Source organism: Ciconia boyciana, chromosome 8 (assembly GCF_034638445.1).
Source record: "Ciconia boyciana chromosome 8, ASM3463844v1, whole genome shotgun sequence".
NCBI lineage: Eukaryota > Metazoa > Chordata > Aves > Ciconiiformes > Ciconiidae > Ciconia > Ciconia boyciana.
Window position 1 is genome coordinate 45,229,289 of NC_132941.1, and position 24,106 is coordinate 45,253,394.

The 24,106-nt window shown below is 51.4% G+C and overlaps 1 protein-coding gene across 1 annotated transcript; it reads right to left on the minus strand.

The window, feature by feature from the left end:
• Window positions 1-417: 417 nt before the first annotated feature.
• On the minus strand, window positions 418-22,322 carry SCD (stearoyl-CoA desaturase). The gene is made up of 6 exons (XM_072869507.1): window positions 21,975-22,322; window positions 17,861-18,146; window positions 10,649-10,779; window positions 7,014-7,219; window positions 5,497-5,729; window positions 418-4,290 (listed from the first exon to the last, which is right to left on the minus strand). Exons 1-6 carry the CDS (start codon window positions 21,999-22,001, stop codon window positions 4,091-4,093), a joined length of 1,083 nt encoding a protein of 360 aa, XP_072725608.1. The 5' UTR covers window positions 22,002-22,322; the 3' UTR covers window positions 418-4,090.
• Between the last annotated feature and the right edge of the window lie 1,784 nt (window positions 22,323-24,106).

The following is a 24,106-nucleotide window of genomic DNA, read 5'->3' on the forward strand; positions in this document are numbered from 1 at the left end:
GGAGAGCAGGGACGCTGACTCTTGCAGGAGGAAAATTCCCCCTCGCTGAGGTTAATGAACCCGCCTGACGCCATGGCAGCCGTGCCTGGCCGGGGAGCCGGGCTGCCAGTATTACGTGTTATGCTGCATGTATATCCACCAGCCGCAAGGCTCTGGCAAGAGGCCCCGGCTGGAATTAACCTGCAGTAACCCCGCGGCACAGGGAAGGCCTTGGCAGGGCCTGCTGCCTGGGCTGTGCTGGAGTATGAAAGCCATTATAATCCACTCATTCACGGCGCTTAAAGAGCCAGAGGTTTTTTCCCAGGTTGTCCTGGAAGGGAGGAGGGTTTGGAAACGGTAACACGTAGCGTTCTCCAGCCTGATGCGGCATCGCGTGCTTTACCGCGCCCAGCCCGCCATGTCACCAGTTCAACAAGCTTTAAAGTAACATTTTTATTATGAACAAATAAAATTCCAGATCAGCACAACCAGATGTCTGTTTCCATATTAGTAGAAATTATCTCAAAAAGGTTTCTTTTTTTTCTTTTCCAGTACACAAAACAGAGATACGACTATGCAGAAATCCCTAAGCTGTGAAAAATCGTATCCTACTCACATTTCAACAGTGACAGAGCTTAGACAATGTGCAGATTCAACTTTCCAGTCCTTCCCTGAACACCCAACACTTGGACAGCTGCTCTTCACAATACCAGTGGGGCTGGGAATGGTTTTGGAAAACAAACCAGTCCATGCTTCTGCCAGCAGCGGTGTGCGTGTGGTACATACGCTGCCCTCCTCCACGCTCGGCCGGCCGGCAGTGAGCCTCACCACACCCCGGGAGGCAGGGCGTAACCCCGTTACAGATAGGGAAACTGAGGCACAGAGAGTTTTTAAGTGACTTTGTCCCAAATCACGCAGTGAGCGAGTAGCTAAGCCGCGAACAGGTCCAAGGAGAACGGCTGCTCTAGCCACGAGGTCCCACTGCTGCCTTTTCTGCTTCCACCTCTCACAGACTCATTTAGGCTAAACATACAAACGACACATCCAGGATACAAACATGCCACCAAAAATATATATATATATTTATAGTTGTGTGTATATATATATATATATATCTCAAACAAAGTTCTACTTAAAGTGTTGTATCTGTTTCCTAATCTAACAAAAAGTCTAACTCAAATACATTCAAAATCACCTGCACCCACAGTTCAATGTAGGCAATTAAATAATTAAGAAACCCCTCAAATGTTCGTAATTCAGGAAAAAAAAAAAGAAAAAAATACGGCAAATAGCTGTCAATACTCCTATGTATATTAAAGAAAGATTTAAGGCACCCAGAGATATTTGCCAATCTACCTTTAAAGTGACTGGGCAAACACCAGGACTGTTTGGTTACTGCTCCTCAGCTTCCACCCCAATTCCAGATTCTGGACCTGAATCAGCACTTGAAATTTGAAAGGAACCCTTGATGTTAAACCCTGCTTCTCTGCTGAGAGGATGTGAAATATTGCAGCATGTCATGGCACGCTTCTCTACCGTAGGGTATGTCACACAACACGTTAAGGGCACCAGGAGCAAGGAAATCATTCTCCTCACCTTCTCCCCTCGCCACACCCCTTTCAAATTACTGGCTGGAGCAAATTCATCCTCTCTAGAGACTTCCATCAGTTCAGAAGGGTTTAGACTAGAGGGAAGTCAGGAAGTCGGCCCACAATCACAGAGCTAACAGTGTTTCTCTTTTTTTTTTTTTTGAGGGCTTTGGTTTTTTTTTTTAATGGTAGGATACAATTCTAGCCACAGCCCCTTTGCCCCAGCCAGCCCCCAGGCAGTCATGAGCCTCAGAGCAGTAAGGATGCCATCTCCCAATACTGTGAGCTGCAGGGCTCCCTGCTTCCTTCCTCCCTGTTGTACCTCTCGGCTGGAGATCACATCGCTCCTGATGGCCCAAAACCTTGAAGGGTCCCCTTGCTGAGCAATAACAAGGCCGTAGCAATGGCAAGGAGGGGAAAGGAGAGGAGAAGGACTTCTTTTCTGAGTAACAAGTGTTCTCTTGTTAAGGAGAGCATCACAGAGCTGTCCTGGCTCCTGGTGAGTTTTGCAGCAGCAGGAGCAAGCAAAGCTGCAGAGACTCACTCCCGTGAAGCTTGCCTGGCTGCTATGTGGCAGAGCTGAGGCGAGGAAGTTGGCATCCATTCCATCTCTGCCCAATCTGGCCTGCCTGCATAAGGGAGATGCTGCAAAGCCCACTCCAACATCACCTCATTCCGGCCACCTCTTGTGCTTTCCTCCAGCTCCATTTGATGCATTTAAGCAACAAAAACAATACTATTGCTACAACTAATAATAATAATAAAAATTAATAATAATGGAGAGAGTTAAGGGGGGAAAAAAAGCACGTTCAGCCCAGTGAGGGTCTCGGGGCCACGACGCCCAGAACCTAACCCACTGCCTGAACTCAAGCTGCGGTCTCTGCAACTTGCAGGAAGCAACACCCACGAGGACTTTTTTGCTCCTGCACGCCCTCCAGCTGCGTGCCCACATCGGCTCGGTGATATAACTGACCTTTCCGCAGGCTCGGCCGCCCTCGCTGCCTGCCGCGCCGGCAAAGGAGCGAGGTGGCAAGATGGCTTGCCGAGGGGGCCAGGAGGCAATCTAAGGGACTAACAAGGAGCTGCTTTCACCTCCCCTTTCCTCTCCCTCAGGAGTGCCTCCCAGTCCCTCAGAGGAGCAGGGAATTGCAAACCACCTCAGTGGACCCTGGGCAGGAAAGCTCGGAGGTGGCACACACTGGTGGCAGTGTGTCGTCTCAGCGGTCTCGACCCCCTCAAGGCCCCTGTGCTGCCTGGCCCCACGTTGGTGTTTCTCAGGCACTTGTTAATCGACTGAGCGGAGCCCACGAGGACGGGGAGGCCTGCTCCTGCGGACACCCTCACCCCTCCCTATGCTGGCAGGCGCTCCCTTGCCCCGTCCCCGCGCTCAGCACAGGATGCGGATCCGCAGGGCAGGCACAGACACCAGGACATCCGCCTGCCACCCAGCAGGGACCCTGTTCCTCCAGCACATAAAGCAGCTTAACTCAGCGGTGGAGCTTTGGTTTACATCCTTTTCCCCCTCGCCATTTTGGCAAAGTCCTGTTTGCCGGCAAAAATCTCGGTGGCGGTGGTGAACAGAACCACCCTGGGCCGGTGCCGCCCCACGGCAGCCAGCGGCACACCCCTCCGTCTGTCCCCCTCCTCACTGTGGCTCTCCGAAGGGGCCGCGGAGCCCGGAGCCAGGCTCTGCCTTCAGTCCCTGGTGGCATGGGGCTCAGCGGGCAGTGCAAGGAGGGAGGCTCTGATGCCAGAGGGAGGAGGTAATAAGGCCACCAAGGCTCCTGCTCCAGTGCCCGCTGCTGCCACCAGACCCTCCCGGCCACTGGTGGACCTGGCTGGAGCTCTGAGAGAGTCTGGGGGCTCTCTTCTCCCCAGCCAGAGAGGCTGTGCAGTGGGGAGGGGGGAAACACTTCCCAAGAGACATCTTGGAAAGAGACAACTCTCTTTCTGATGGCAAAGGAAGGGGACGGGGCTGCTTTTCCTGGGAAGAGCAGTTTAGCCATGCCACATGTGTCAGCAGCCCTTGAGATAGGAGGAGGGACAGAGGAAGGAGTTTTGGGGCGAAGGTGGTGGGGAGAGGGTCACTGACTTTGGCTCAACTCTTCAGCTGGCTGGTACAGGCTTCCCTTAACTCCATGGTACGTAGCCGGCTGCGATCGGCCTCCCCGGGCTGCTTCCTACCAGCTCCTCTGCCAGGGAGAGACTGGGACAACGTAAAGCGGGAGACGGGGTAGAGGGACTAGAGATAAAGAATGGAAAGGAAAAGGAGAGGAGGGAAAGGGGCGGCCTTGCGTTATAAAGGCAGAGTCCTAGATCTTAAATACATCACATAAAATACAGCGTGGGAGGGGGGTTAAAACTCATTATCATTATCTTAAGCAAACTGGTAGCATTATTCAGTAGTTAGTAAACAGAACATTAAACCTTTGTCCAGCGTGTTCAGAGGGGTCAGGAAGGGAGAAAGGGAGAAAAAAGGAGGAAGGAGAGGTGTGGATGTGTGTGTGAAGGGGAGCAGGAACTCAGCCACTCTTGTGACTCCCATCTCCAGTCCGCATTTTCCGAGCCAGGATGACCTCCTTGGAGACCTTCTTGCGATCGCTGGCCAGCCCCAGGAGGCACATGAGGTCGATGAAGGCTGTGGTTAAGTTGAAGCGCCAGCCAAACTCACTGGTGGAGTAGTCGTAGGGGAAGGTGTGGTGGTAGTTGTGGAAGCCTTCTCCTGCAAAACACAATCAGGGAGAGGATGTTGCAAAGCTGTAGGTGGCGGCCCCTTTCTCTTGGCCCAAAGCACCACATTCCTGAAACAGGCTCTGGATTGAGTCCAGGCTCCTCTCAGCCCAATTTCACCTCTCTACAATCTACCCGATCTCATCTGGGCATGGTCCAGCATGCCCGGGCTGGCCCAAATGAGGAAATGACAGTCACAGAAGACCTATGGTGCTTTAGAGGAAAACAAGCATGTGGCAAGGAACCGAGAAAGGCTCTGGCTCACAGGCTGCAGCAAAACACCAGGGAAATCCTAACGGCTTTTCCTCTGCCACCACGAGAAACCTAGTATTGGTTGAGCTACCAGCTAGATCTGCAGCAAGTCCCCAACAAGCCAGGCCAATCAACACCCCTATGACACTGGCAGTCCTAATGCCAAATCCAAAGGGCATTTCCAGATGACAATAAAACAGACTTCTACTAAGTGATCTACCCCCATCAGCCACGCTCTGCTCCAGAGACTGTCAAGGCTGGCTTCAGTGCTCACCCCTTCCACGACATCACCTGGACTCCTGCTCCTATCCCCTGAGTCTCTACAGTTCAAATCCCTCCCTAGTAAAAATCCAGGAGCAGGTCCTTCAGTGGTGGAAGTCAGTGCAGCCCCAGTGGTGTACACTGATGCAAACCAGCTGAGGATTTGGGCTTGGAAGAGCAGATTATGACCCTGGGATGTACTTTCCTAGGTCCTCAAAATTTCAAGGAAACACATGAGATGATCTGGCTTCTCTCATACTGAAGTACCCACAAAAATCACCAGCTGCCCCGAGAACATGTCCAAATGTGCATCTGCTGGTTTTCAAGTTGACAAATCTAAGACAGATAAGCAGAGACTGCAGCACACGTTTTTCAGTCTGGTGAACAGGGCAGAGAGACCTTCCAGCAGGGTAAATAAAATATTGCTATTGAGATAAGGAGGTGTTGCTAAGTGTACCAGAGTCCTTTCCAGCCTGGAGAGAGACTGGTGGGAGCTGATAACCCCGCTGCCCCTATGTATTCACTGGCCAGCCTAGGAAACACCCCCAGATGCAAAGGCTGGAGGGGAAGGGTGCAGGGGGAAATGGGGACACCTCGTTTCACAGAAATTCCCAGAAGCTGAAGCCCTAAGGGGCAGTCAGCTCTACAGTCTACCGGCAGCGAAAGACACAGATGCTGAACGTACCTAGGGCCCCCAGGCTGACCAGGGGGTTCTCCCGTGGGTTGATATGCTGATCATACGGCCTGTTCCCAAACATGTGAGCAGCGCTGTTCACTAGCCAAGTGGCATTGAGCCCTATGGCGTAGCGCAGGATGGTTGGAATGAAGAAGCTGATGATGATGGATTCGTCCCAGAAGTACCAGGGCACTACAGTGGGCAGCGTGAAGCACAGCAACACCACTGAGGGCTTGTAGTATCTGGAAAGGAAGGGACCAGGAGGAAAGCGCTCAGTGGCAGAGGCAGGACAGGAAGGGCTGGTTCAGTCCTCCTCCCTTTGGAGGATTCATGCTCAGCTATGCAGGGAAAATCAAGTGCAGAAATACCTCACCCCTGAGCCCTGCATCATTTGCCCTGGATGTGCAGAAGCCATTCCTGGAGACTCTCAAGTCTTATGACCGGGCAGGAGACTCAAACTAAAGTCCTGCTCTCCCTGTCTCAGTCTCACATGTGCACAACGCAATGTCCCCATCACCATGAGTCCAGACACCAGCTACTGCTTTTGGCCTCATCTTCCACTTGCTTCTCAGCTATGTTGGTCCCCATAAAGGTAACTCCACACTTGCAGAGTCCCACAGAAGGTCCTTTCTCCAGCTCTGGCCCAGTGCTGCAACTCCTCCTTGCAGACTTGGCCCTGGCTACCAATACACCCCACCAACAAGTGCAAGCAAGGACACCTGTGCCATCAAACAGATGAGCATGTGGGGTCTCTCACATTGGAGGGGTGAGAGGAGAGGAAGCTGAAACACTCTGATGAACCACAAGAAAAATCCCAGGCACAAAAAGGAGGGAAGCCATAAAACTTGCTTGGTTCATCTGCGACTGACCTAGGGACCTCCCAAGTGAGGGTGGTTACTATATGGGTTCAGTCCCCCATCCCTGCAGCCCTGGTGACAGGCTCTCGCCTCCTCTGGGGATCAGTCCCAGTATAGCCCCAAACAGCTGAGAGATACCCCATCCAAGAGGCACCAGTGAATCAAGACTGTCCTTCCCAGGGACTGCCTCTCTCACGTCCCCATTTTCAACTCCTTTCACCACACAGTTTCCAGAAGATTGATGGGAGAGGTGCAGAGGCATGGCCCAGAAGGTGTACCACAACATCTCCAAGGATGGCCTGGAGGCACCTGCGGGTGGGCTCTGGGCCAGCCAAAGCAGCAGCTGGGCTGTGGACAGGCAGGTGTGGAGATGCTTTGCTGTGGGAAGCTCAGCCTGCCGCTGGCAAGATGCTACATGGTAGGCGGGCAAGAAAGGGGCGTGGGAAGGCTGGAGGTAGCACTAGCTCCTAAACACTTCCTATAGGAGAGGCACAGCGCATTTCTCACAGGGTTCATCCCACAGCAAAGCCTCGGACAGACCAAAGACTCACATTTCTCACATGGTGCCCTCAATCCCCTCATGCTCCATCAAAGGGCTCGAGGTCCCCATTTGTGGAGTCCCTGCTCCGTCCCACATGGCTCTCTGCTGGGGCTGACCCCACCACTCACCTCCGCTGAAACATCACCACTTTGTCAGCCTTTATGTCGCTCAGGTCCAGCTTCTGGCCCTTCTCTATGACATCTGGGTGCTTGCGCACCAGCAGCCAGCCGATGTGGGAGAAGAAGAAGCCCCGCATGGCATTGTGAGGGTCCGCATCTGTCTCGGAGAACTTGTGATGGACGCGGTGGTCCCGGACCCACTCGTAGATGTCATTCTGCAAGGCAACAGGAGCAGAGACTTAGGGCCAGCTGGAGATGTTCCCTTCAAATTAACAAAAGGGCCTAAAACATTTAGACACCTAAATCCTATTGACCTGAAATTGTATCAGTCATTTTGTCTTTCTTTAGCGTTTAGGGGTTTTGGCTTTTAAAATAGAGGTTGGATCTTCTTTGGTCGACCACTTCAATTTTCTTTGAAATCTGCTTCTTCGGTGGGCCGCCTTTTCTCTTTTTTCTAATTGGTTACCTACAGGCTTTGGTTTGCACATGCTCTACAGCATCACAGGCTCTGATTGGTCAGCCTGTTCCCCCACCCCTGCAATAGCCAGCCCTCATTGGCCAGTCGGTGCCCCCTCCCTCACACGCTCAGCTCCTGTTGGTCGCTTGGCCCCGTCCCTATGCAGCGCCAGCTGGGATTGACCAACCTGCCCCTTCCCTCCGCCCTGACATGTTCCGTGGGTCAGCCTGCCTTGCTTTTCCTGGGATTGCCAAATCAGATCTGTTTAACGTGGGGGCGAGGTTTTTTAAGCTTTTTTTTTCTTGGAAATCAAATGGTCTTAAACCAAAGGCCCCTCTTTAGAAACAGAATAAACACAGCATCTCAATGACAATTATGAAAAACACCTCCCTTCAGCCCCATAACCGCTCCGTTTAAGCTGCAAAATCAATACAGTTTGGAAAATGTCAAACTTCCATCATTTGTATTAATAAATGATTGTTTTGGCCAGTTTTAAGAATAGATTTTAATGAGCCTGTACTCATTCCTTTACACCAAGATTCTGATGTGCTTAAAGCCATGTATTACACCATCCTAGAAAACATGAAACAGGCCTGTAATACAGGCCTCTGTTGCCTGTATTACACAGGATGCTCCTTAATCTCATAAGTGCATAGGACTTTTCCTCAAAACACTGTGAAGGTAGGGAAGCGGCATAATCATCCCTATTTCTTGCCAGGAAAGACCAAGTGACTTATCCACATAGGAAGCCTGTAGCAGAGAGACAACTCCTCAAGTCCCTCTCAAAGTACTGTAACCACTCCTCCTGCAACTGAGATAAAATGATTTACCTGCGGGCCATGCAATAAGGCAATGATAGACACGGGCCAGGATTCAACTCTCACTTGTTTCCAAATACTGGGAACTGCTGCCTTCCTTCCAGCCAAATCCTGAGCACCTCCAAGTATCACCAGCCCACGCTGATGCTGGCTGGAGCTTGGTCACTCAGCATCCCCTCAGAAGAGGGTGACCCAGCAGCCTTCCCTATCCAGTAAGCAGAGAAGCACAGGCAGTACCTATGCTGGCAATGTTTCACCTGTGACCCAAAGTCTCTCTCACATCCCAGATCCTACACAGCATCACCTAATGTGAGAAATCCCAGCCTGAAAGCTGACGGAGAGCTTGGGTTTACAGATGTGGGGAGGCTTTCCCTGCCTCCTGGAAATCCTTCTGCTGGAGGTAGGAGGTACAAGTTTGGAAAGAGACCATGTACCCCAACCACAGCACCTCATCCACCAGACCCTGTGCACAAATACAAATCAGGGGTCTCAAAGCTGAAGAGTCAGAATCTTGACCCAAACTTTAGCACATACCTTTTCTACAGATCTTATTTTGGGACCACCTCTAAACTGCAACCTTGTCTGAAAATCATGGCTTTCTGAGACAAGCAAGCAAAGCCTAGGAGAACGCCTCCTTCCTTGGGAGTTTCCAGCTACAGGCTATAACCAGGAGAGCTTCTGCTGTGCTGCAGCTGCCTGGTCTTGCAGGTGGAGGAGCTGACTAGGGGCAGAATTCCCTGAGATCACAAGCCATAGGTCTCCGAGCAGCCAACAGGCATTTTCTGGAGGACCTCAGATAAGATAATCTATAGTCTTCTCTGGCCTTAAAAGTTACCAGTCTGATCTTAGAGCTTCTGCCACTAACAGGAATGAGGTAAACTGAAAATAAACCTTGTCTTGATCTCATCGAAAGTATTAACAAAAAAAAAATATCCATGGGGAACGGTACTGAATTTTCAGTAAAACTTTGGATTAGTTCCTACTGAAGCTGAAATATCTGTGTCTCTCATCTTTGTCTATTCCTATCCCCTACAGCAATAGGTCAGCAAATTCTTTCCCCCTCTGCCCTATAACCCTGTGAAAGATGGTCTTTGTGTGGGACTAACCAATACACAGCGACCCATCCTGTTCCCTTGCTGAGTGCTGGACCAATAGCTGGAGTCAGCAGCTTGGTCCTTCCTCTTCCTCACGAAAGACTCTGGTTTGGTACTACCAGAGAACAGGAAAGTGAATCGTGCTTTACAAAGGCTGGAAAAGCTATCTCCACCCCCTTCTGATTACATGTCAATGATGGGATATCCTCTACAGCTACACAGGGGGGGAACAGGGATAATGTCTCTAAAATACCTGGCCCACTTGGGCTTTACCCTTGTCCCATACCTCATCTGGAGAATTACTTAGGGGCACAGCACTGACTGATACTTTTCTGTTTACCTTCTTCTAGCGGAAAGTGCTGCACCCTGCCACCCTCCCGAGTACCTCCTACACCTGAGCAAGCCTGCATGAAGTCCCTTCAAGTACAGCTGGAGGATGCAGTGCCATTAGAGCTGCCTCACAGCAGCAAACCCGAGAGACCACCAGGATTTTTCTGTGCCGCGCCAGTCTGGGCTTTCACTCTAACTTCTAAAGGGCCATCTCTGCTACTTTCTACAGTCCCTAAGGACTTCCCAGTTTGTTTGCTTTATGGACTGTGAAGTGCTCTCGTGAGTGGTTAGGCAATATCCTGAGGGGCTTTATCAGCTGCCTGCAGTCACTTGTGCCACTCTGAATGGGCCCAACCCTTCTCTCCTTGAAACATCATTGGCCTGGGATGACTCTCTGGAAGCCAGTGGTGTGACTTATAACAGGGTTATTCCTAAGTATCACTCTTCTGAACCAGAGAAGCATCCCCTTAACCGCATAATTTCAGCAAGTTCTTAGTCTTTCTGCAGCAGCAAATTCCACAGCCTGGCTCCCTGGGCTGTGCAGATGTCTCCCCCCTTCAGCAATGCAGCAAGAGGATGGTGAGGCAACCCGAACACCATGACAGCCCTTAGCACTTCCACACCTCTTTCACAGGACCTGGAGCAAGCATAGGGAGGCCACACCTTGAGGGAAGGGTATATTCCTGCTTTGGAGAGCTTTCCTACCCCTGGTCTTGGCCAACAGTCCTCTCCCCACCCAGTTTGTCTCGGAGTTACCCTCTGATGAGGTGAAGACAATGAGACGGACTCTAGCACCGCAGTGTTAGATGGAAAGGGCAGGTTGTTTCCTAACAAGAGGCAGTAGGAGAGAGGAACCTCTCCATCAGCTTGTGCCCTGCATCCGAGACAGGGATTCAGGGGAGTACTTCCTTCTGAGGACCAGTGGCACACTGAGGAGGTGCTTACCTGGAAGGCCACGGAGTTTGCAATAGTCAAGAAGATCCGCAGGGGCAGCGTGGCTTTGTAGGACCGATGGCTCCAGAGGCGGTGAGATCCAGCTGTTATCCCCAGCGCACTCACCAGGAAACACAGAACGGCTGGAGAGGAAAAGAAAGCGTTGGAGCAGTTAGAGCAAGTCAGCCTGCAGCAAAGTTTCAGGCAGAGCAACACAAAGGCAGGCCTTCCCCCAAAGCTGTATAAGCAAGTGAGGAACCCATGGAGAGCACAGATTGGGGCAATAAAAATCAGTGTGAGAGTGCCCAAGCTGCCACAGGCTTCCTAAGCAGTGTGGGGCAAATCACTTCAGCTCTTCATCTCTGACAAGAGAGGAGGCTCCTCCTTACAAGACTTGTCACAAGGGTTGGTTCTTCAGCATAGTGCCATCTGTCATGGTGCAGGATCGTCAAAATTGTGTAAAGTGACTGCTTCCATACAGCCCTGTGGTAACAGCTCTGCAGTCTACCAGGGAACAGCTTCCCCCTTTCCTGCCCCCTTTCCCCCAAATAATCAAGGGTCTTGCTTTCTTATCTCACCACTCCTCACTAAATCTCTAGCATTCTTTTCACCTAGAGCTGGTACATGATCTTACAGTTCTTCAGGGGGACAGCTCAAGCCCAGGGTTAGGCTTCTCTTCTGCTGCCTTTCTGAGCAGAAGCTGGTTAGAAAAAGATCTAACCTACCATCCCACTGAAGCCTGGGCTTCACCTTCAGCTCCACCACTGACTTAAAATCTGCCCAGAGGCTCCTGTTCCCAGGGTCTTTTTGACCCCACCTCTGCTCAGCTCCTGCACCGTTTATAAAAGGAAACTTCAAGGCCAACAACTCATTGCAAGTCGTGCCCACAGCAGAGGCAGATGTTGCTGGGCCCAGTTGACCTTTAAGGCTGCTTCATGCGTTCCCTCTCCACACAGATCAGAAGGAATTCCTTGCCTCTCTGGCAGCTTGTAAAAAACAACACATCCCTCTCCCTCTGGATCATGTGTTTATGTCTGCCCTGGTCTGTGTGTTCCCACATGTCCTCCTGGGACCTCTGGAATTTAACCTGGGTTCCAGCATCTGGTCCTAGATCTAAAATGGAGAAAAGACCCCAATAGGGTCATTGCAGCATTACACTAGGAAGCTGGGGATAAGAAGAGAATTGGATCTGAAAATTAACTCTTTCTCTAGGAAGGAAGGGTCAGGAAGTTTGGCAGAAAGATGGAGGGCATTCAACAGTTGGTTTGCCCTGCAAGCTCAGACACTGAGACGGAAGGGTGCACATCTGTGCATAGGTCAACTGATCCACCTTCAGTCCCCTGGGGGAAGAGACACCTTCTTCCCAGTTCCCCAGGGGAAACTCTTTCCTTAGTATAAATTTGCAGATTTCAGCCAATTGGATCAATCATGAAAACAGCTCCTTATTCTTACACGTAAACCCGTGGATAGGAATCACGGGTATGCTTGACAATACCATTCAGTCCAGCCAAATGGGTCTAATCAAGCTTATCTTGAACCCAGAAAACAGATACTCTGCCAGAAACTTCTCTGGAATCAGAGGTCTGAGACACGCGCAAGGCACTGTTGCCCTGTTCTTTCATTCAAAATAATCCAGGCTTTATCTCCTATCATCTCCTGCTCCCTCTTCCTTCTGTCACCTCCTTTTTGTTTTTCTGCATTCCAAACCTAATCTCTTATCCACTAAAAGCCAGTGTGGGCTGATTTAACATCCTCCTCTGGCCCCTTAAACTTGCATGAACCCTCCTCACTCCTATCCTGCTGTATAACAGCAACCTGCCCTGTATGCTGATCTGACCGTGACTTCCCATCTTCATCTTCTCCCTCGGCTTCCCCGCCTGCTGCTGAATGCAGAGCAAGCCTTGGACCAGCACACCTCTGCCTCGTGTCTCCCAGCACCGCTGCGGTCTCTCGGAGGAGCCAAGCAGTCACTGGTCATAGCTGATTTATAGGACGTGAAGAGGGATGAAAATGCATTGCAAATGCAGCAGGATCTGGCCTTTGCAAGAGACAATGGAGCTAAGCAAAGCTCCCAAAGCTGGCCAAACCTGAAGGGGGAGAAGGGAGGTATGCTGGAGCAGGGCGTTTGGTTCAGGTCTTCCTTTGGCTTTACTGACAGGAAAGTACTTATGCTGGACACCTTGAAGGTCTCACCCAGCCCCATGATGCTGACTTGGAAGTTATGAACCAGCTCGTGACCAGCTCCCTGTTGGTTTTAGATTTTAAGACTCATTTTAAATCAGTCACTATCCCCACAGATTCATACAGAAGAGCAAACCTTGAAAAAGCACCTAACGTGACTGATTTGCAGACCCTCTCTGGCCTCAGACACTGCAACAGCAAGGAAACCCACTCCTGGATGTTTCAGACGCTTCCTGCTAGCAGCAGAAGCATGACTCGCCACCATTCTCCCTTGAACATAAGCTGCTATACCCTGCAAACCGCATTTCATAAAACCTCTGGGCAACTTTATACCTACAGTGCACACCTCAGTAGCTGAGGTGGATTTCCAAGGGTGACCAGCAGTTTATAGCAGAGCTGAGAGCAGCATCCAGGAGTCTGGATTTAACCTCCAACCTATACAGACTCTATGAGAAACAGCAGACAGGGATTCTGTGGAAAACATCAGCTTGCAATGGATGTAGGGGGCAAATTGCTGGGGAAGGAGCCCAGCTCTCCACTGTGGGGCAAGCAGGCATGAGTTAACAGTGCACTGGGGACAGAAATGAACTTTGCAATCTTTCATGGTCTTCAATGCCACTAGAAAGTAAATGCCAGGTTAGGCGAGTACAGGCCCTATTTATAGCCCTGAGTTCAGGCTTCCCTCTCTAGTGAATCTTCACATGCTGACTAGGAATTTTTTGGTAAGAGAGGCCTCCGGGAAGATGACTCTGGCTGAGGACTGTGGTATTTAAGCTTTGCAAGAAGGAAGCTCATCTGTATCTCTTTTATACAGGCAATTCTGAGAATTTGCCTGTGGATATCCACCTGGGGAAGATGACACCAGCAATGAAGACCTATCAGCAAACACAAGGATCACAAAAGAGACATGGTGGGGACACCGACAGACCCAGCAACCAGACAACCCAGTACCTGCTTTTGGGTAGCCTTGACAGAAAGCTTTTGTTAAAAGTTTGGAAGAGTACCCACTGCTTTCAGGTGGGGTATGGAACAGTCATGGCCTTCATCCAAAGCCCATGAACCTCAGCAGCTCATGTTGGCTTCTCTCGGAGCTGTGTCCCAGGTCACTACAATGGACACAACTATCTAATTATAATCCTGTGCTGCCTTGCCTCTTGCCCATATACAGCAGACATAGTTTACCTAAGGAGCAGACGCTTTCTGTGGGAAAGGAGCTGATTCTCAGTCTATGCATATGTGGCACCCAGCCCCACAGAAACCCAAACGTACTTGGGGGCTATTAGCTCCATCAGCCATTCCTATGAGTTGTTGTGACAGCGACAGAATATGGACAATAAGATTGAAAAGCCTGGTGGAAAACAGAAGAATCCAGCACCTTAATGATTCAGAGGGTTCATCCCCACAAACAGGTACAATGATGATCATTGCATAGCCAGGAAATGAGCATCTCACAGGGAAGAAAGAAGAACATCTCCTCCAAGATCATCGACTAGGAATGAAATTGGAAAGAGAATAGAGAAGGCGAAATAAAGTAGCACAGATTTTCACAGGTGCCTTGTGAAGCTGCCCCAAACTGAAGGACTTAGGGACTTTATCAGCTGAGGCTTCAAAGTCACTTTCCACGCGATGCTTTGAAGTATTCAAGATCCAAAAGATTGTCAGCTCACAGGTGGTGTTCCCAATGACCCATCCAACTGGAACACAAAGAATCATGACCACTGGCAGTAATATGCACTCAGTGCTCCAAAAATTAAACTCCAAACATTCCAGATTCAGTCATGTCTATATGACTCACTAGCCTTTACCTCTTCAGGGCCCAGATTCAGACCTCAAGTTATGATGGGAAGCCAGGAATGTGCTAAAGGCATTGTCACCCGCAGTCAACACCAAGGATGTTTACATGAAGAGGTGTCCCTGCTCCAGCAGGTGTCCTTGAGCTTCTGCTCAGTGCGAGGGAAAACTCCTGCTTTAGACTGTTCCCTCCTTGCCTTCCAGCCCCTGCTCGCCAGGTGGGTCATGCTACTCTCAGGAAAAAGATACTAAGAGCAAGGAAACGTGTGCAGGCTGCATAAGTGGAACAGTGTTTAGGAGGAGCAATAGGAGCTGCTGTTGCCAAAACCTAACTTCCCTGTCTGGCAAAATCAGAAGTTCCCCTTCATACTCGGAGGAGAAGCACACCACCTGCTAGTTAAGCCTGGAGAGGATACTAAGTGGGGAGGTGTTGTCAGCAGTAGTCTTGATGGGAAAGTAACAAAAAAATTCTGCAAACATTTCACTGGACACGTCCCTGGGGGTAGTACTGGCTGAGATTTTCAGGCTGTCAGAGTTGCCTAAATTATCCAGCAAGATTCTCCTTGGTCCAAAGCAGCAGCATCAAAAATGGTATCAACCTGTGTTGCTGCCATCGCTGGCACTGCAGGAAGCTGGGGTATTGTCAGAGCACCATGTCAAGAGGAACCATCACTGGTTTATAGACATTGTTGGCCAGGCCAACAGGGGTTAACACAAATATGATCGGTCTGCTGCACCCGAGGGCCAGGAAGACAACCTGCAACTCATGTTTCCAGGGAGGCTCAGAGCAGCTAGAGAAGAAACTGTCAATCACCTTTGCCGCCTGCCCTTCCAGACTCAACCTCTATGCCGTTTGGCAAATGACGTGAAATCTGCCCACAATCCCTGAAAAGACTGCGCAAGACTTTGTCGAGTGCGGTGGAGAAGACAGTAAATAAAAGGGGAGCTGGCTAGAAAGCCATAGTGCTGGAAGGGCTTAGAGAGCTCTCATTATGGTGAGCTCTCACCTGATCAACAACCCCGGCTCGTTCTGGGAAGCTCTGTACCAGAAAGAGATCAGGGGATACAATGCACACAGCAACAGAGAACAGCAAACAATGATGAAGGCAGGGCTGGAGAGCTTGAGACAAAGAGGAATTAGCACACAGAGAAATGAAAACAAAAGAGGACACAGTCACCAATATAACTGGTTTCAGAGAGACAGGAACATCAAGGAGACGGTGGCCTGGATGAAGAGGGTATAAGCAGGGGATTGCTCCTTATAATAAAATAGAGGAGGCAGATCAGCTACCAGGCACCACAGCTGCCTGTAGCATCACAGCAGAGCACAACTGGGGCCATGTTAATTTTATATTACATGTATACAGCCTAAGGAAGGAATGATCTGAAAAACAAATAAAGAAACAAGCAAAATCCCCAGCAGCTCCAGAACTACCACTGGGAGAGCTGCCCTGCCATGAGCCCATCATGTATTGCTGGGAGCAACATAAGACTCCGCTGCTCTACCCTTGTGTGTAAAATGGGAACCATAGTCCTCTCCTTGCAACCAGGGGGTGCTGGGAAAATAACAGCAAGTCACTGAGATGACAGCCACAGATGCCTTGTATGTGCTAAAGAAAGGTATGAACTGAGAAAAGGGCAATGCAAGAAGGAGCAAGGAGCCTTGCTGAGAAGCCAGACCTGTGCAGGATCAGAGTATCCCAGCTCCAGTCAGCACTGGAGGAGAATGGACTACAGGGGAAAGTTCTGGCTTGCCTGCAGGGTGCAGGGAAGGGTGGTCCTTTTCCAGAACAAGTGCCAGGGATGCAGGACAGGGAGCTCTATGGAACTACTTCAGCTTTGGTAAGGCAAGACAGATCTTCAGCCAGTCCCAAACAGTGCAGTTCCCCCAAACCCCTGTCCTTCTCCCATTCCCAGAGCATGTGTCACTCCAGAAGCCACCGAGGAATCTCGCAGTGCCTCACAGTGGCAGGAGAGCAACTAGCATGTCACACCAGACTTGACTGAGGGAGGGGAGCAGGAGGGACTGGCATCAGGTAAAAAGCAAGGCAGATTCCCACTAAATACCATGGGATGCCATACAGACATCCCGAACAGGCACAGGGTTACAAAGACACTGCCTCAGAGACCATTTTGGGGTAAGGTGGGGCTTAGCAGAATGCAAAGCAGCATTAACCTTCTGGATCAAGATGCTCAAGCCCATTTAAGTATCTCGGGGTAGCCCAAGGGAGAAGGGTTGGATGGATTTGGAAATCACAGTGCATCTCAGCAGCTTGAAATGAAGCCAGTAAACCTGACTCACCTTTTCCCTCCTCCTTGCCCCAATTATACTGTCACTTTTCGTTTCAGGATGCTCTGTTTCACAGGAAGGCAGGGGCTGGATGCAATCTCTCAGCCTCCCCACTGGGAGCCTTTGGTTTCTTGACTCCTCCAGGGGTCCACACAAAGGCTCGTGGAAAGCGAGGTTCCCCTGCAGCTTGGGCCCCACGCCCAGCTGCCTTTCAAGCAGTCAAAGGAGTTTGGTTCCTACCCAGGGCAAGGTCTCTAAGAAAGGGGAGCTTCGCCTAGCTACCTTCTGCTGGGTTGTGCTTTCCATTGGAATTTGCTGCCTGGAGAGATGCTTATTTATTTTTTGAAAGTTGTCAGGCTTAGTTCCGGGATGATGGGGGCTAATCTGTGCTTTTGTAAGAATGATAAAAGACCTGAGCTTCAGACTTAACTCTTGACTTTTATCCTCAGCAAAACTGTATTTTGTCTCTTTCCCCTCACCCACACATGGAGGCTCTGCAGGATTTATCCTCCCTTGGTAAGGACAGGAATGGTTCTTGTCTTTGGGCAGCAGCCGCATGCCAAATAATGCCCTGTACCTCCTCAGCCACCCCTTAAAGTGCTCTTGCTGGTACCTTTCTGGGACCATCACAGTACTCCATCAGACATTTTGTGTGCTTCATCCTAGAAGTGGCTGCACATTCAGTTGTGGGCTATGTCCAAGCCTAATGCCTGTGAATCAAGTTTGCCCTTTAAGCAGCCAAGCAGTCCCCTGCCAAATCCTTCTCTCTCATGCATGACCTTACAAGAGACACTACCAAGCCCTCCCACAGTTTGCTACGAAGCTGGCCGAGTAGCTTCTTCTAACAGAAGACCTCCACTTCCTTTTTTCTCCTCCCTGAGTCTGTGGGCCTGGAGGAAAAAAAATACCACCCAATAAATGTGTTTGCAGATGCCAAGAAACAAGTGGAGGAATGTGCTTACCCCACGCCAATGTCTGGATCTTTGCAGAAGGTATCAGCATCAACCCGAATATGGCCCCTAGATGCAGCAGGCTCATGAGGATGATATTCCTCCAGACGTACCGCATGGGGGGCTTGGGGCCCTCCTTCTCCCGGTAGGTCTCATCAAAGATATCGTCTACCATGCCTCGGTCTCCTGCCAAGTCCTGGTGATTGAGTAAGTCCTTCTCCATGACGGCATCCACATTCCTGGTCACCCGGGAGGTGACGGTGCCGACAGTGGTGGTGCTGGAAGCGGAGGAGAACTCCTTGGAGACGCGGCAATGGACATTTTCAAGAAAGGAAAAAGGGAAAACCAAACAAGAAGTTGGTGGTTACCAATGCAGGGAATTGAAACACAAACAGCTAGGCTGGCAGTACCAAGACTTGCAGCCTGCAGTTTCCCTGTCAGGCTCCATTCTTTCAGATGAGCCCTTAGCACCAAGAGCAGCCCGTTCTGGCCCCATGGAGTCATGGCCTGAGAGGGAGGGGGCCTGATCTTTCTGGGGAGAGGAGGTGAATGGTGGACAGGGTGCAGAAAGTAAAGTAAAAGACTTGAAAGCCAGGTTTTTTTCCACCAGTGGCTTTGTCGAGATCATTTGCAGGCTGCAAGGATTTTCATTTTCCTTCTGTTTTATTAATAGGCGTTTTTAGGTGGGCTTGTGGTCTGGGCTTGTGCATAAGCAGACAACAATAAAGGAAATCTTGTGAACGAACAAAGAGGCAGGAGAGAAATACTGTCTGAAACATGGTTTTATTATAAATCATTGGGCTGCTCCTGATATCCTGCCTCTCTGTGTCACCCCACTAGGGATCACTGGAGGAACATCAGGAGGATCCACAGGGGGATTCCTCTGGGGTGCCTCCTTATCTCCCCCTGCCTCACCTTCCAGGCTGGGACATGGCAAGACCAACACGCTTGGAGATCAGCAGATGGAAGCAGTCGAGTGGTGTGCTTCCAGTCAGACATCCTATTCCATGGCTGCTGCTAAGCCTCTTATCCCGCTCCCGCTTTCCACCCACAGGCAAACTGAGGCACGCAGCAAGACAGTCCTCTCAGCCAAGGCCACCAGCATGCAGAGAGGAAGTTTTAAGCAGCAAGTTGGCTCAGCCTGGCTCCTGGCTCCCTCCTGTAACCGTGACACAACATTCCCTCCGCACACGCTTGTTTGCCCTGGCTGAGTGACAGCCTGCCCGATCAGGCATGCATGACGAAAGGAGCAGGCAGGACTGACCCTAATGAGACAGGTCACTGAACCCTGAATCACCGATTTCCATCTCCATCATGACAGCCACGTGCTTGCTGGTGCTCGCAGCCCTTTGTCAGGCCCGAGCCCAAGCGCCCGACGGGGCTCAACCCTGGGGGTGCCAAGCACATGGGACGCGAGCGGTGGGGGGCATGCTGTCCCTGTCCCCTCACCTCCCGGGACCCTGCCCGAAGGACACGTCCCTCCGCCGCCCGCGCCGCTGCCTCCACGTGCGAAGGGGCACTACAGGTCAGTCGGCAGGAACGGGAGAGCCAGGACCGCGGGAGGGAGCATGGCCAAGCTGGGAAAGCTCCTTTCCCAATATAAATCTCTCCTGAATTAACAGCAGATTCCCACCCAGGCACCCCAATTTGTAAAAGACCACTGTCCTGCCATGGCCTAGTTTCCTGAGGGAGGCATTAAAATCAGGCCAGGCAGCTTACGTGGCCACCCCAACTCCTCCCTTTCCCAAGGGTAGGCACTAGAGGGTTACAGACATACCTTCCTACTGGGAGGAGCTGGCAAAGCTGACAGATTCCCCACGTTTGGGAAGTAAAATGATCTCTACAGAGGCAGTCCTCTACATTTTTCCTTCTGGAATCAAAGTTTAGAAAGCAAAAAACCGGGACACCAAGTATCCTGCTGCTTTCACTGAACCCAGGCAGCTGCTGAGCTCGGGACGGGCTCCTCTGCATCCCAGCTACAGGCTGTTTCTACCTGCTTTCCTAATTAACGTTTTGAGGGTAGGATACTCTGAGCTGCTGGAGAATTTAGAGGTACCCCCCCCCCCCCCGCAAAAGAGCCGTGAGAAACATCTTCTAATCCAGAGCTTAGGCAAGGAAAAGTCCTGCCCAATCCAAAGTGTCAGATATTCTCATCTGGCATTTTGGCAGGAAGGCACTATTTTCTTCCCTGGCTGGAAGACAATCTACTAAAAAGACCTAAGACTTGTCTATGCAGGAAAAATTCCCAACAGAGATCTGGTGGTATAATTAGATGGGTAACACTCCCCATATGGACATGCTGCTTCCAGAGTAAGAATGTGGGATGGAGTTGCATTTTTCTCCTCCGCGATAGCTTATGTCACTATCGAAGTTACACAGGGGCAGAGCAGGAGGAGGGAGAGCACAAAGGAAACAGCAGAGAGGAAAAAAACCTCTTCTTCCTTCCAGAGTCATAGTAGCCACATGAGGAATTTTACCAGCATACCTATGCTGCTGGAATTACACTGATATAATCAAACTGGTCATTTCTCACATGTAAACTAACCTTAAATCAAAAGGGCTATAAACCAGTTGTGAAACACAGCTCCACCGTTACTGACTTGGTGGGGAGAGCATGGGGGGAAGAGGGAGGGAGAGGGTGGGCAGCTATTTTGCTGGAGACCAGGGAAATGAGGAGGAAAGAAAGAGGATTTTTTTACCCCCTTATGGCCATAGTGGCTCCTGCGGCACCTACTGAGAAAAATGGGATGGGGATTGATATGGGGTCTAGAGCTGAGAGGGGGAGGAGGCCAGCTAAATCATTTTCATGAGCTCTCCCTCATTTCTGACTGACTTTGCAGCTCTCATCTGCAGAACAGATGTGTTCCCCCATCTCCACACCACCCCCCCATACCCTACCAGCATTGAACACGCCATAGGTGATCCTGGCACCCAGCCAGCTTATACAACCAACTGCAGCTCAAAGGCTCCCGTGCTGGGTTCAGCCTAGGGGCCCCAGGGCACTCACTCTGAGGTCCAGTGTATTTGAATATGCCCAACGTGACCCAGGGACAGGATTCTTTCCAGCCTCCAGGATATGCCCCAAAATACAAGCCAAAACCATGAAACGTGCTCTGAGCACACTGCCCTTGGCATCCATTTCAGGTGGGGAGAGGAGTGAAGTTTTTTACATCACAGCATCCCTGGAAGGTCACAGCACCTGCACAAAAGGACCAGGGGAGACCCAGCGTGCTGGCAACAGGCAAGAGAGCAGGGCTGTGATTTACCTCTACTCCTCTTATCCCTGCGTATGCCTTCCCCCCCGGCATACGCAGAAGGGGGAAGGATGAGAAGGCGAGAACAGGAATACCAGAATCAGCCCCTGCCTCCCCTCGGGCAAAGGGTGGCTGCCAGGAGGGGCAAAAATAAAATCTCTAAAGATCCAACAGCTCTATGTATCTTCCCGGTGCCGGGCTGTTATTCAGACCTTCTTATGCCAAAAATGGGCAGTCTCCCCATTGTACGTTTGCTTGGCTCAGGCAATGCAGACACAGTCATTCATTTCATCTGGGCAGCTGGCTGCTTTCACCTTGCGTCTGTCCTAGAGACGCTCCCTGCTGCAACGTCTGCTTTAAAAACGCTGTAAGTGAAAGCCCTTTCTTACAAAAAAAATTAAAAATTAAGAAAATTTAAAAAAATCACAGCCTGAGCACTACCAAAAACCCCACGACCTCTTGGCACAAAAGACCTTCCTGAGCAGCCCTTATGAGCACGCTTAGATGGGCGTTTTTAAGATAAGCCTGTATTTGATGCTCAGTCTATCTGAGGGCAGAGACTCCGTGGGGAGATAATCCCAGCGGCGGCGATCCCCGCTTCATTCACGGTCTCCCCATGAGGCTTGGGTGATGTCTTAAGTCAGCACCGAATGACTTCGCCTCATGACTGAGAAGCGGCACGGAGAGGACACACGCACACACATAAGTGTGCATACGTGCGTGTGCGTGCACGGACACGCGTGGATGCCCAGACCTTTTTTCCCAAGACAGCAGCAGCACAGCACTGCCGCAGCCGCGGAGACGAAGGAGGAAGGGGCGAGGGGAAGACAAAGCACCCGCACCCCCGGGCCCGCCGGCAGCCCCCCGCTTACCTCCTCCTGCAGCAAGTGCGCAGGCATGGGGCTGCCCTGGCTCTGCTCCTCGGCGGCGGTACGCGGGCGCGCAGGTCCCCGGCGGCGGCTGCGGGAGGAGGCTGGCGCTTGTCGGCCCCTCGCCCGGCGAGCTGTGTGGCTGGGGGAGGCGGGCGCGGAGGTATTTAAGCGGGGCTGTTTGCTCGGCGGCTGGCGGGGTTGGGCTCTCCGCGCCCCGGCCTCCCGGTCACCCCCTGCCCGCGGCTGGGATGCGCGGGGTCAGCGCGGCGGGCGGCGAGTCGCGGCGGGGGCCCGGCTCTCGGCGTGCCCGGGAGGGGAGGCGGGGCGGGGCGGGGCGGGCCGGGGGGCGGGAGGAAGGATGCTGAGGAAGAGGAGGGTGACGAGGGCCAGGCTCTCTCTTGATGCCTGGCTGCTTTTTTGCTTTTTTTTTTCCTTTCCTCTTTTTTTTTTCCTCCCCCTCGCGAGCCGATTGGCTGCGGGAAATTTGGTGCCACCTCGGCCTGCCCTCGCCATTGGCTGCCCGCAATCTGCTGTTCGCTCCCCGCGGCGCGCACCCTGCCTGCCCGCCGCTGCCTGCGCGCACGGCCCCGCGCACGCCGCGGGGAGCGCGGCCCGGCCGGCCTGCGCGGGGGCTGCTGCCGGCCCTGCAGGGCGCGGGCACCCGGGCCCCCGCATCCCCCCTCTCCTCCGGCGCGGGGGCTGCCCCTCACGAAATGAGAGGCGCCCGAGGGGTGTCGGGGAGCGGCGACGGAGCCCGCGCCCCTTCCCCAGCTGCCTGCGGAGTGCGGCGGGGAAAGAAGGGGCTTCGGCGTAAAACGTCTACTCTGGGTAGGGGATCTGTATGGGGAGCATTTTATATATATGTGTGTATCTATAAACGGTACATCTCTGCAAAGAAAAGCACACCCACAACTGTATATCCGGATAAGCATGTAGATCTGTGTAGGTGTTTGTCTCAATATGCAAAAACAGTCTGGAAAATGTTGGCTGTAACGTTTTAAAAAGAATCCTGGCCATTTTCCCCCAGAAAACAGTCCCTTTTGGCAGAGGGCGGAAGGAAAAAGGAGCAGCTCAGTTTGCCATCAGCTATTTTCTGTAACAACCTCCTTGCTAGCCAGTAATGCCAGCAACAGGAAAATCCAAGCTCTATCCCACGGAGACCTTCACCATTAAAAGTGGAAAAGAGGGCCTTTACAAATAAAACCTTGCCAGTAGCAGAGCCTGGAGGCAGCTCTCCTAACCCCACCGTGTGGTCACCGCACCAGGCACCCTCAGCTGTTTAGCAGCTCGGCTTGGGGTGCCCTAGTGCCATCACCCCAGCCAGGACCTGTTTCAGCTCTTTTCCCCACTCACGGTGTGTCCCGAGTTCAATCTCTGCCCCCCACTGACACATGAGTCATTCTGGGAGTGGAACAGGGATGTCAAAAGCCATTTTGAAGTGTGCCCATATCCCCTGACACATATCATGTCCAGGCAGCTATCCCACAGCGATGGAGCCAACCACACAAGGTGCAGACGGACAACCAAGGTCTTGCAGAGTCCGTCCCTGGGCTGACCCTGCTCAGACGTAGCGGGGCTGGTTCAGTGGCAGCTGCCAGAAGTGAGCTGCATTGTAATCACTGGGAGGGAAAAGTGACAATGAAAAGTAACAGTAGCGCAGTTGTTCTCTGGATTTAGAGGTGCCCAGCAAAGGGGGAAAAATATGTCTCTCCTTTTTCATTTCACTGTGATGGGTGAAGAGGTCTGAGAGGAGTCTGTGTTTTAGTTTTGCATTAGGAACTCGAGTCTTGCCTACTTGCTGAGACACAGCATTAAAACAGAGAGCCCATGTCAGAAGGTGTTCCTAGATGGCAAAAGCTGACACGAGTCAGAGAGGGACTTCTGACTGTCTCTTTTAAGACTTTCCGTTAAATGTTTGGTTAACAACACTGAGGGTTACTGAACACTGGGGAGAAATGATGTTTTAATTAAAGATTCTACCTACTTTCTATGTGAGTGTTGGAAAAGCTATAAACAGTGCTAAAAACTACCCTAAGGAAATCCGACTCCTGCTATTTCCAAAAGAAAAACAAAGGAAATAAATAAAAAAAAAAGGTGGTACTTGTTGATTTAAAAAAATAATCGGCAGCTCG